At 48.8% G+C, this 11,440-nt stretch overlaps 5 protein-coding genes across 5 annotated transcripts; 4 read left to right on the top strand and 1 right to left on the bottom strand.

The window, feature by feature from the left end:
• Window positions 1-1,983: 1,983 nt before the first annotated feature.
• On the top strand, window positions 1,984-3,144 carry AtWU_09025 (glucan 1,3-beta-glucosidase precursor; the record flags this gene model as incomplete). The annotated part of the gene is made up of 1 exon (XM_035504133.1): window positions 1,984-3,144. One exon carries the CDS (start codon window positions 1,984-1,986, stop codon window positions 3,142-3,144), a length of 1,161 nt encoding a protein of 386 aa, XP_035360026.1.
• Window positions 3,145-3,509: 365 nt separating this feature from the next.
• AtWU_09024 (putative vacuolar transporter chaperon Vtc1) lies at window positions 3,510-3,969 on the bottom strand (the record flags this gene model as incomplete). Its single annotated transcript, XM_035504132.1, has 2 exons — window positions 3,510-3,844; window positions 3,936-3,969. 2 exons carry the CDS (start codon window positions 3,967-3,969, stop codon window positions 3,510-3,512), a joined length of 369 nt encoding a protein of 122 aa, XP_035360025.1.
• Window positions 3,970-6,427: 2,458 nt separating this feature from the next.
• AtWU_09023 (glutathione S-transferase family protein) lies at window positions 6,428-7,162 on the top strand (the record flags this gene model as incomplete). The annotated part of the gene is made up of 2 exons (XM_035504131.1): window positions 6,428-6,804; window positions 6,874-7,162. The coding sequence occupies 2 exons, from the start codon at window positions 6,428-6,430 to the stop codon at window positions 7,160-7,162; spliced, it is 666 nt and encodes a 221-aa protein (XP_035360024.1).
• Window positions 7,163-8,742: 1,580 nt separating this feature from the next.
• Window positions 8,743-9,576, top strand: AtWU_09022 (aminoglycoside phosphotransferase family protein; the record flags this gene model as incomplete). The annotated part of the gene is made up of 1 exon (XM_035504130.1): window positions 8,743-9,576. One exon carries the CDS (start codon window positions 8,743-8,745, stop codon window positions 9,574-9,576), a length of 834 nt encoding a protein of 277 aa, XP_035360023.1.
• Window positions 9,577-10,384: 808 nt separating this feature from the next.
• On the top strand, window positions 10,385-11,117 carry AtWU_09021 (dynein light chain Tctex-type family protein; the record flags this gene model as incomplete). Its single annotated transcript, XM_035504129.1, has 4 exons — window positions 10,385-10,414; window positions 10,545-10,583; window positions 10,690-10,764; window positions 10,833-11,117. The coding sequence occupies 4 exons, from the start codon at window positions 10,385-10,387 to the stop codon at window positions 11,115-11,117; spliced, it is 429 nt and encodes a 142-aa protein (XP_035360022.1).
• Window positions 11,118-11,440: the final 323 nt, after the last annotated feature.

The following is an 11,440-nucleotide window of genomic DNA, read 5'->3' as shown; positions in this document are numbered from 1 at the left end:
GGGGGAAAGAAGAGGAAAAAGAGAGATGGGATTAGTTAGTTATTCTCTCATCATGATTACAATATGTGAGTGTGAGTGACTACTTGTGACAGGGGAGGAAAACCGGGCGACAAAAGGACCATCCAAAAGCGAGATGCAGTACTAGAGTAGTACATACATACATACAGTACTACAGCTGCTGCTATTATTGATGGAGGAGGATGACACGTCGAATCACTGCCTGAACGAGTGGAGCCCATGATGTGATGCCGGGCCTGGACTGGGCCATGGATGCCCGGGGTATTGGCCGCGCTAACATCCGCTCTAGCAGGGGTCTTTTGCCGCCCACAAAGTACCATACATACACCCATACACCTATACACCCATACATACAGCGGGCGGGTTTCTATTCTTTCCAATTCCTACCCATACCCGTACTGGTATGAAACCCCCCGTCTCGTTACATTGCTGCATCTACCCGGTCAAGTACCCTCCGTCTGAAAGTTGAGACACTTTCAGGTAGATTAAACACACACTATTGTACTCCCCAACTGCCCTAGTTATAACATGGATTCTCGCTTCCTCTCTCCCAATCTGCTGGCTATGTTTGCCATGAAAGACATTCCTTTAAAACCCTGTGACACTCCCAGTCAGACATTTAGGCTACCACCACCACATTGCACTGCCTACCGATGCCAATTCGCTCATGACAACTCGTAGTTCCATGGATCTGTTCCTCAACCACCCGATTTTAGGTTCACTACACATGGGCATTGTTCCCTTCCCACTATCTGGCTCTCACTCGCTCTCGCACCGTCTGTCTTTCACTCCTTTTCCACCAGCAGATCAGACCCGGGATCGGCGGTTGAGCAAGGCTCGTTACATCATCCACTCGCGTCCTTGTCTGCCTATCATCTCCACCAGCCACAGCATAGCTTGCGATTGAGTTCACGCCAGCACTGCTTCATGGCACGCTTGCTCGTTGGTGCTCCACCCCCAGACGCCCCCTAAGGGATTCCTGCCAGAGGAGGGGCACTCAATACGAAGTCGCTCCCACAATAGGGGATTTATCACAATGTGCCACCGTCTATATCACAGATTTTAATGCCTGAGGCCGACAGCTTCCAACCCTCTCGCATCCAACATGGCCTGTCGCTTCATCCTCATTGCTGGGTTGCCGTTGACTAGCATCGCAATGACCGACTGAGAAAGCCGATTTTCAAACCTGCTTTTCAAGCACTCAAGCGGTTGACTGTCCTAAGATATAATCTGGCAGTGTGCTGACAGTATGCTTCCATCTGCTTTCGATGAGATTCATGCTGACGGCTTAGAGGCTCGAGGCGTTGGGTGCTCCCGGTTTATAACCACGGTAATCTCTTGGCCTCAGGTGCCTCTGCCGTCGGGACACCCGAGAATCTCACCTCTCATCGGACCTCATTATCCCGAGGCATGGAATTTCCGAGTCATCCTTCAAAGGGGATGATTTTGAACGTGTTGATCCTCATCTGAGCGGGAGGGGGCCGTTATTCGGATGTTTCTCAGGTGCCGACTGCAGAATAGATTCCCTAAGCCTATTTCCCCACACCCCGCACTACGCTCAAATTAATTCGTCATGCGGGAATTTTTGCGCGCCGGTGTCTACTGTTTATAGCTAGTGAAGACAATCTTCATGGCTCATTTAACCGGCGCTCGCTGTTATTGCTGTATTCGGTCTTTAGGTCAAATGACGGACGACCTTGGCCATATTGAGCTCCTCGGATGGCCCGACTTGGGACCTTGGCTTCCCTCGTCGTCGAATAACCTTTTGGCTCAGTGCTAAGCATCCTTCAACTCAGAGCTAGCTAAAGAATGGCTCGTCGGGTTATCCAGATGTCTCGGTCCGGGACAGAGGCCATGTGCCGGCAGCACAAGCATGGACGAGATATAAGAAGTGCTGGAACTATGCCGACAAATGAAGCTATACCACCGGTCCACACCATCCATCTCCTCTGAGACTTGCGCCCAATGTACAATCTACTAGGGTTCCTCGCTGCGCTGGGCTGCGCGCAGTCCGCCCTCGCAGCCCCCCTCGCCAGCCCCCCAAACTCTTCTTACTTCGACTGGCGCACCTTTAAAGGCAACGGCGTCAATCTCGGCGGCTGGCTCGTGCAAGAGTCCACAATAGACAGTTACTTCTGGGACAAATACTCCGGCGGCGCCTCCGACGAATGGGGTCTCTGCGAACACCTCGGCGCCCAATGCGGTCCCGTCCTCGAGCACCGCTACGCGACCTGGATCACCAAGGCCGACATCGACAAGCTCGCGTCCGCCGGTATCACAGTGCTGCGCATCCCCACAACCTACGCCGCATGGATCGACCTCCCCAGCTCACAACTCTACTCCGGTAACCAAACGGCCTACCTCCGAGAAATCGCCGACTACGCCATCAACACCTACAACATGCACATCGTGATCGACACGCACTCCCTCCCCGGCGGCGTGAACGGCCTGACCATCGGCGAAGCCACCGGCCACTGGTACTGGTTCTACAACGAGACCAACTTCAACTACTCGTTGCAAGTAATCGACCAAGTGATCAACTTCATTCAAACCTCGGGATCCCCACAATCCTACACCCTCGAGCCCATCAGCGAACCCGCCGACAACAACACCAACATGGTCGTCTTTGGCACGCCCCTCGCCCTGACGGACCACGGCGCCGCCTGGGTGCTCAAGTACATCCGGGCCGTCATCCAAAAAGTGGCCTCGGTGAACCCCAACATCCCCGTCATGTTCCAGGGCAGCTTCAAGTACCCGCAATACTGGGAGGGAGATTTCCCCGCGAGCACGAATCTCGTCTTCGACACACACCACTATTACTACGAGCATATGGATTCCACGTCGGAGAATCTGCCCGAGTATATTCTTGCGGATGCGCGGGAGAAGTCCGGCACGGGCAAGTTCCCTGTGTTTGTGGGCGAGTGGGCGATTCAGGCGACGTATAATAATACGTTTGCGCTGAGGAAGAGGAATGTGTTGGCCGGGTTGGATATTTGGCAGAGTTATTCCCAGGGGAGTGCGTATTGGACGGCCAAGTTTACGGGAAATACGAGTGTGGATGGACAGGGGGAGCAGAAGGATTATTGGTGTTATGAGACGTTTATTGACGAGGGGTATTTTAACTGAGCTGCAGCAGCAGTTGTTTAGTTGTATGATTGATTGAATGTGATGTATATAGGTATGAAGAGATGAATGTGCTCATGAGTGGGTACTATTGATGACTTTTGACAAACACACTAGTTAAAACACAGTCTAGACTCGTAGGAAAAAGAATGCTCAATACTACTAACAAACAGCATGAAACAATACATAATCATCTTCCTTCAATTCCCTCCCCAACAACTCATCCATTGACACAGTTATACCCAATACCATTCATTCCCATCCACTCAGCCCACCAAAATACATATAAACCAGCGACCAGCACCGATCAATGCCTTCCCCATACCCTCACCCCCAACACACAAAAATCAGCTAATGAAAGAGACGAATCACTCCACCATCCTCAACACAAAATTCACCACGACGGCCGCCAAAAGCGCCATAGCGAGGATGGTCGGCCCGAAGCGATCATCAATCCCACTCTGGCCTCGTTTGCGAATACTCTGCGCGCGCCAGTGGAAGGTCACCAGCGCATAGATCATGGCGGCCATGGCGATGACGGTGAACAGACCGGCGGAGATGCGGCCGATGCGGTCACCGAAGTTCAGCAGACCGACGGCGAGACCGCCTAGGATGACGGTGAAGTTCAGCCATGAGAGGAAGGTGCGCTCGTTGGCGAAGAAGACTTTGGGTTCGACGCGTGTGGGGAGGGCGATTCTTTTGCCTGTTCGGTGTTGGTTAGTTTTGAGGGGTGTGAGGATGGGAGAGGAAAGAATTGAAGGGGGTGGGGGATTGAGGGGAGTGGGATTGATTACCTGGGGCGGTTTGGAGGAGTGGTTGAGAGGACATTTTTATTGTGAGGTGGTGTGGTGTGGTTGTGAGAGGATTGTAGCAAGGGAGAAGGAGGAGGAGGAAGAAGAGGAGAGGGGATAAGTGGTTGTAGTGCAGGTAGCTAAGCTAATTGGAGAGCTGCAGCAGGTCGTGTGACTTGTTTCTTTTCTTGTCTGGGAGAGAGAACGATAAGAGAGTAGGAGATAGGTAGAAGATAGAGAGAGGGAAGGGAGAAAAAGAAAAGAGAGAGAGAGAGGCAGAAAGAGAAGAGAATTCTGCACGGAGTAACTAATTGCAGTGGTGGTGATAAGACGCCAAACTAACGTTAGATTAGTTAGTGAGTTAGTTCTCTAAAGGAGGGAGACAAGAGGAAAGAAAGATTTAAGCTCCGGGGGGATTGATGTAATAGCCATGATTGGTACTGGACAGTAAAAAACAGCACTGGATCGAGACGAGCTGCTCGCTTTCCCCGCTTGACGCCCGACACTTTGCCCACTTCAGGTTTAGTGTAACGCGCCGCGGCTGTTTCTGCCGTGCTTCACCGCCGGGTAGCGCGCACGTGCCGCAGTCTGTTGTTGTGATTGCCCGGTTGGCCCCGCCGGTGCCGATTGGTCTGGGGTCTACTTTACTACTAGTATGAATGTATGATAGCTTGCGGTTAAGGGGGGAACTGAAGTCCTAGGATGCAGACAAGAGAGGTCATGGATCTACCGTGCAGCGGAAGTCTTTTCCTGCAGTCTTCTCTTGACTTGTTCAGCCTGATGCAGTGGGTTGTCAGGATCTAGTGCGGTGGTGTGTGCAACAGTCAAGAACTGATACAGATCAGAACGGTGCCTGTTGGCTATTTTCGTTATAAGAATAGAACGGTGTGTGTGCTTTATGAGTCAGAGACCTAAGATTGCCTGAGTGTATCTGAGCATACGTGGGCTTTTGGGGCCGCAGGTAGCTGCGGGTGTTGATGGCGTTATTGACGTTGTTTGTAGCCATTAACTTGAAGGTGAACGCTTGAGGAGATCTTTCAGCATCTGTGAGAAGGTAGAAATTTATATCAAGCAAAGGAGAGGTCTTTTGAGGATCCTTGGTTAGGCAATGAAAGGCTATTCTTGATGGGTCTGTATACAGTGCTTGAGAAGTATCAAGACACTGTGAAGGATGATATGTGACGAACGCACTTTGGCTGCTCAAACACTAAATGAGTTATCTGCGCCTTTGCTAGAATCCCACTAGAGGTGACATGTCTGTAAGCCATGAAGCAGATATACTGCAGTGCTTTGATCAAACCGAGTCCAATGTGTGAAAGAAGGTGCAAGTTCACTGCTGCCGCAAATGAATAGATCAGTATTTATGCACATCCTCCACCCTAGGTGTACTAAGCACGAACATTTCCCCGTGATTTCGAGGCATCATGCTTCCCAGTATGTGAACTACTCCACTTGAGCTCGCATTTAACTGTGGCCAACGAGATCGGTGGCTAGATTGAAGATTGGCTAGACTTTTTTAACTTCAATTCCTCCTAGATGGGGTACGTGTACAACTGAAAGTGTACTGGGGTGATGGCTAGTTTAGGTGAGTGATATTGTAGAATATATATAGTGTAAATTTGCATTTTACCTCTATTGACAGAGCTTTCATGTGAATGAAGTATTTCGAGCAAGGGTCGACGTAATTGGAGTAGGAAGGTCGAGTTGGGGTAGGAATGTCGTGTTGGAGTAGGGCTGCTGTGTTGGTAAGGTCCGTTGGTTGGAGTCGGTTACAGCTTGAGTGGTTGGAGTAGATATTCATGCTGCGTGCAGCATTTTACACCTATCTTAACTGCCAGAGATATTATTAAATACCGAGGCTATGCATTATAAAATGCGCGTTTGGGTTAGAGAAAAAAAATCTAGGGTGTGGGTGTGATTCGGGTCTTGTTGAACGTCAGGATCCGTATCCATCCGTACAGCAGCATGGACTCCATCTTTACTGGCAACATTGATTCCATCAAGGCAACTAGGCAGGATCAGAGAGCTATTAGTGGGGTCAGGAAAATGTTGGCAACTGGTTGGCATCAGTGCTTAAAATACGCACAACACATCCAGTAAAGCATTCCTTTTTTTTGCGCTATGTCCATCTATACAATGACTTTCTTCTACCTAATAACCACAATATCATTGTTATATAGTTGCTCCAACTGATGCAATTGAGAGTACCAGGGACCCCCTTGAAGAAATTACGATCCGATGATAATTATTAATACTATCACCGGCTCCAATTGATGTCTCCAAATATCACTGCGCGGAATTTTAAGTTCGCAGCTCCATTAAACGTTTTCAGAAACAAGACAGTGGAGAACCTAGAGGGCATTATTAAGCCCTGCCATAGTAGTAGATTATTAAACCAAAGTATCATTCGAACAATATTTCGATTATAAAAGGCACATACCCTCTAATCAGAATCCATCAACATGCAAACATTTCTGAAAAGGTCCTTATCCACAATGACCAAACCTCTACTCCTCCACGCCCACGCTACGGGCCCCAACCCCATCAAGATCGCAATCGCTCTCGAAGCCCTCAAAGTTCCCTACGACGTCCAACAGTGGGAATTTGGCGACGACCCTAAAAAGGGCGTCAAAGGCGAGGCATACTTGAAGATCAACGAGAATGGTCGGCTCCCCTCCCTTCAGGACCCGAACACGGGCGTCGTGGCCTGGGAATCCGGCGCATGCATGAACTACATCCGCCGAGTGTATGACCGCGAGGGGCAATTAGGTCCCGCTGGTAAAAAAGAGCAGGATATTGTCGACTTGGAGAAATGGGAGTATTTCGTGCTCACTAATTTGGCGCCGATGTTGGGTCAGGTTAATTGGTTCAGGTACTTCTATCTACCTACTTGGTTGACAAGTTCACAATAGAAATCGTGCTATGCTAACATAACATCAAGGAATTACCATGAAGTGAAGAACCAGGATGCGCTGGATAGATATTCAGCGCAGGTCTATCGCTGCTTTGGGGTGTTGGAGGGGCAGTTGAAGAAGTCGAACGGAGAGAGTATTCTGCCCGAAAAGATTACCGCCGTGGATTATCATGCGGAGCCCTGGGTTAGGCAGTATACTTTTGCGGGTCTGTCTTTGGATTCCTACCCCCTTCTTCAGCGTTGGCTGGCTGGGATGGCTAAGCTGGAGGAGGTGAAGAGAGGGTATGTGAAGGTTAAGGGACAGGGCCCGGAGTAGACTCGTGGCTAAGTGGTTGACGGCAATTTCCATGGCTAGAGAGTGCGTTATTATGTGGAACAATATTTTTCTAGTTAGGATAACAGTATTTAGAACCAATTACTCGACAGGCCAAGCACTTTGTAGTGTATATATAGTATTAAGTATGTGTAGCATCGACACAGTATACATCAAACATCACAATCCCAGGGTATCACTCAAAAAGTACTATCAAACCCCATCATACCACCACCTAAAACTCAACGACCCCATAAAGACGTGTAACATCCTCACACAGCCTTTCAAGACTGAACTCCTTATAATAATCCCTTGAACCCACCGGGAGCCGCTGTAAAAGGGACAATTTGATGGTCAGTTCAATCAGCTGAATTATCTCCGAGATCTTCTGCGGAGTGGTATTTGGTCGATATGCATCTCGATAAGGCTCTAAAAGGCCTTCAATCTCGGACCTGTCGCAGACCTTGTTGCACATATCGAATCGTTGCTCGAGAAGCGGGAAGAGTTCGTCTTTCTCGATTGAATACATCTTGTCTCGATGTTTGAGATATTCCTTCCTGCGGGTGACTTGTTCTTTACTCAGGGCAAGTGACATGTTGAAGACTGCAGGATGCTAGTGAGCCGTTTGAGGGGGTGGGGAATGAATATGTCTGTGTGCTCGGTAGGGCTTTAGTTGTGGTTGCTGTATCTTTGCTGGGTTGCAAGGTTCGATTGAATACTCAGGGGATTGACCATCTACATCTATGTCTATATAGACTGCCAGTTAGGCATCAAAACAAAGAACCTGGTGAAATAAGACATGCATTCTATTGGCATTGTTCAGCCATGGTTTGCTGTGGTGAAAGTACTACTAGTTGCCTTCACGATAATGTAGATATTCAGGCAACTAACTGCATCCTATAATTCAAAGTATTATAGAGTATCGAAAGGTGCTCCGCTCAAGGGTGATTCACAGAACCATATAACGGGGCCATATAGAAAGTGAATATGCTCATCTCGATATATATGTATAGCAGAGATGAAAGTTGAACTTAATTCTCGGTTCGTTCCAAGCATTGCGGGCAGCTTTCATGGCCACATCCTCCACAGAATACCAAACATTGTTGGTTAATGGTTTAGTTGAACAAAGGAAATTCAGGACATAAAGAAGCCTTTCAGAACGACATGGAGTTTATACAATTCCATCCGAGAAAACAAACATAATTTCAGTGTACCAGCCGAGTACACAACGTGACTCTGGAATCAGAACAGATACTGTAGTAAGTTTAATATGTTCATTGGGTGGGAGGTTACGTTGCTCAATGACGCTAACCACAGCATAGTGTATATACAATCCCTGGCATTTAATGTACGAGCCACACTCCAAGCCAGGATACAGCTATCCATAGGCAACTTCCGCTTCCATTCCAGGGCAATGCTTGCTTAATGCCAGGAAACAAATGGACAGTCCGAAACCCCTCCATGGTTTGATTGACCATGTCACATAAATAGGGACTGGTCGTCTCCGTATCCAATCTGTCTGACATTGACCTAGGACTCTCCACTCACCCTCTACTCCTGAGAAATTCCAATCAATTCACACCATGTCCGATACATACACCGGCTATGACGAGTGCGGATGCAGTTTGGCGGAGCAATCGATGCGCCGGCATTACAACCCCATAAGATTTATCCGCGGCTCGCGAGCAGGAGGCGTATGGGCAATCGGCACCGATTTGATTTTGAAAGCACACCCCAAGTTCGAAGATTCTCTGGAAAACGAACGTCAAGCGCTGCATCTACTTGAAGCTCATCCCCATATCCCAGCACCAAAAGCTGACCGTAACTGGGTTGATCAAAATGGGAACCACTTCTCGATGCAAACACAACTGGACGGTGAGACACTCGAGAATGCCTGGCCGCGATTGTCCAAGGATCAAAAGGCCACTATCGCAGACCAGGTGGCCGACGTGTGCAAGCAACTGCAGTCTATCACTTCGCCGAGTATACAAGGCATTGATGGAGGAGCCTGTCCATTAGATATGGTATTTGATGATGGTAAGCTCCAGGGACCTTTCCACTCAGACTCTGAGTTTCGGGAAGCCATCAGCCGTGAATTATCGTCTTCAGCATTTTCGAATAAAAAGGATGAATTGATGAAGTGTTTCCCTGTATGCGGTCCTTATGTCCTCACGCATGGCGACCTTAATATCTCCAATATTATGGTCAAATACGGGCAGCTCGTTGGGATCATTGATTGGGAGTTTGCAGCTTATTACCCCATATGGTATGAGTATCTTGGAATTGCCCGTGATTCTACTGGTAAAGACGCTGAATGGAGAGAGTTGTTGCGACAGCGTCTGGATAGCCATGAAGATGCCAAAGATTTCCTGAAGGACCTGCGTAACTTGCAATGGTATAATCGCTTGGGGGACTGAGTTAAGAAAGTATTAGATGGATTATATGCAGATTCTTGATGAATATCCTTCTATACTTTATAGGATGTGCAAATGAAGCTGGAAGCAATCTCGATCTGATGGATAAAATGATAGTTTTCATAATTTGAGAAGCACAAGCGACTCTGCAGCACCTGGTATAGAGTATCAGTATGTAGCCAAATGTAGGCTTAAAACAGTAGCCATTTACAGCAAGAGTATCTGCAGGGTGAATATGTACTAACCATGCCATGTATCTCAAATGTAGGACGCAGAAGGCTGGAGTTCAATCCAGTTGTTTAGTCCTGCTATTGTAGGCAGATGGCAGCTAATGAGCTAATCCCAACCAAGTAATCAGCTAGTCCGGTCTTGGACCGGACACTAACCCCTCCCAGCCTAGCCTTGTATTCATCCTGGCCAATCAAGAAGCGTAAAGCGACAGCCATGATGCCAGTCAACGGCGAGCCCCCAAACATTCATTCTTCAGCACCAGCCCGCTAGCTGTTCTTTCGCTGCTGTCGCACTCGCCTTGACACTTCCGCGCATACCAGCATAGCATAGCATCTTGCATTGAGTGAGTGGCCATCTTATCCGTCAATTCCATCAGCCCGTGTTGCTTGGTTCGCCGGCCCCGGAGCCGCATTGTCTGTCCTTCCCCCCACAATCGCATCTCCAGCATCCCATGGTTATCAACACTTCCCCGACGAACATCCCCCTATCTACAACCAGACCCGCGCGAATTTCACTAACCGCTAGCCTTCAAGTCTCACGCAAAACATACCTTACACCAAACCCAACTCTTTCATTCACAATGGCCGTCGACGCTGCTACCCCCTCTTCGGTGTGTCACCACCTTCCCCGTGCAATGATCGTACCTGGATAGCCCGCAATCCGAACGTCATCCGACCCCTCTCGCGTCCCTATCCAGATGGACAACTCATTACAATATACTTACTATTCGACTCGCATAGCCCGTTCCGATTCCCGAATTGACCAAGATCGCCACCGAGGTTCGTTCACCCATACCTTACATTCATGACCTCCCACTTCCACCGACAACCCCACTACACGTCTCTCCCTATGTCAATACTAACCACCAATCTCCCCCCGATATAGGCCTGCGACACCGCCCTCAAAGAGGTGACCGAATACGAACACACCAAAGTCGGCGACTGGAACTCTCAAATCATTGTACCTACTACCCCCACCCCACAACTACCACCCCAACATCAATCTGACCATTCAATCAAATCCAATAGAACACTATCCTGAAAGCCCTCATCACTGCCACCGCCCCATCTACTCCCTCGACCGCCCCTCCCTACCGCTTCACCGTGAACAGCACCATCGTCCAACAAGGCCTCATCGACAAGTCCGCCGCCGCTGACGGCGCGACCAGCAACACCGGCAAGCGCGGGATGCACTCTGCGTCTGGAGCTTTCTGGGATGTGAACCGCGATGGTATGTGGACGTTCAAGTATCCTGGCGCTGAGGAACGGGGTCTGGACGTTGTTGTTAGCGTGACGTGGTTTGCGCTGGGTTAGGAGGGTTATCGATTTTCTATGTTTCTTGCTGGAGATGGATGGGTTGGGGAATTTCTTTCCATATAGAGTAATGAATTGAAGGGGAGTTTTCTGAAGTCTTTTGGTTATCTTGTTCTTTTTTTTTTCCTATGTGGTTGGTTTATTGTATGGAATGAAGGGAGGTATTTGATGCGATTTGGTGGGTGGCTTTCTGTTTCGGGGTTTCTTGCTCATTGGATTGTGTGTAGTAAGTAGCCAGCTGGTCTCAAGTTGTTTGTATGGGATGGGTGGACTTTGTCATTCTGATTGATATTTCGTATATACTACAAGTTGCCGGAAAACCC

Source organism: Aspergillus tubingensis (assembly GCF_013340325.1).
Source record: "Aspergillus tubingensis WU-2223L DNA, scaffold_9, whole genome shotgun sequence".
Taxonomy (NCBI): Eukaryota; Fungi; Ascomycota; class Eurotiomycetes; order Eurotiales; family Aspergillaceae; genus Aspergillus; species Aspergillus tubingensis.
Note: the sequence above shows the minus strand (reverse complement) of the source record. Positions and strands in the feature narration are given on the sequence as shown.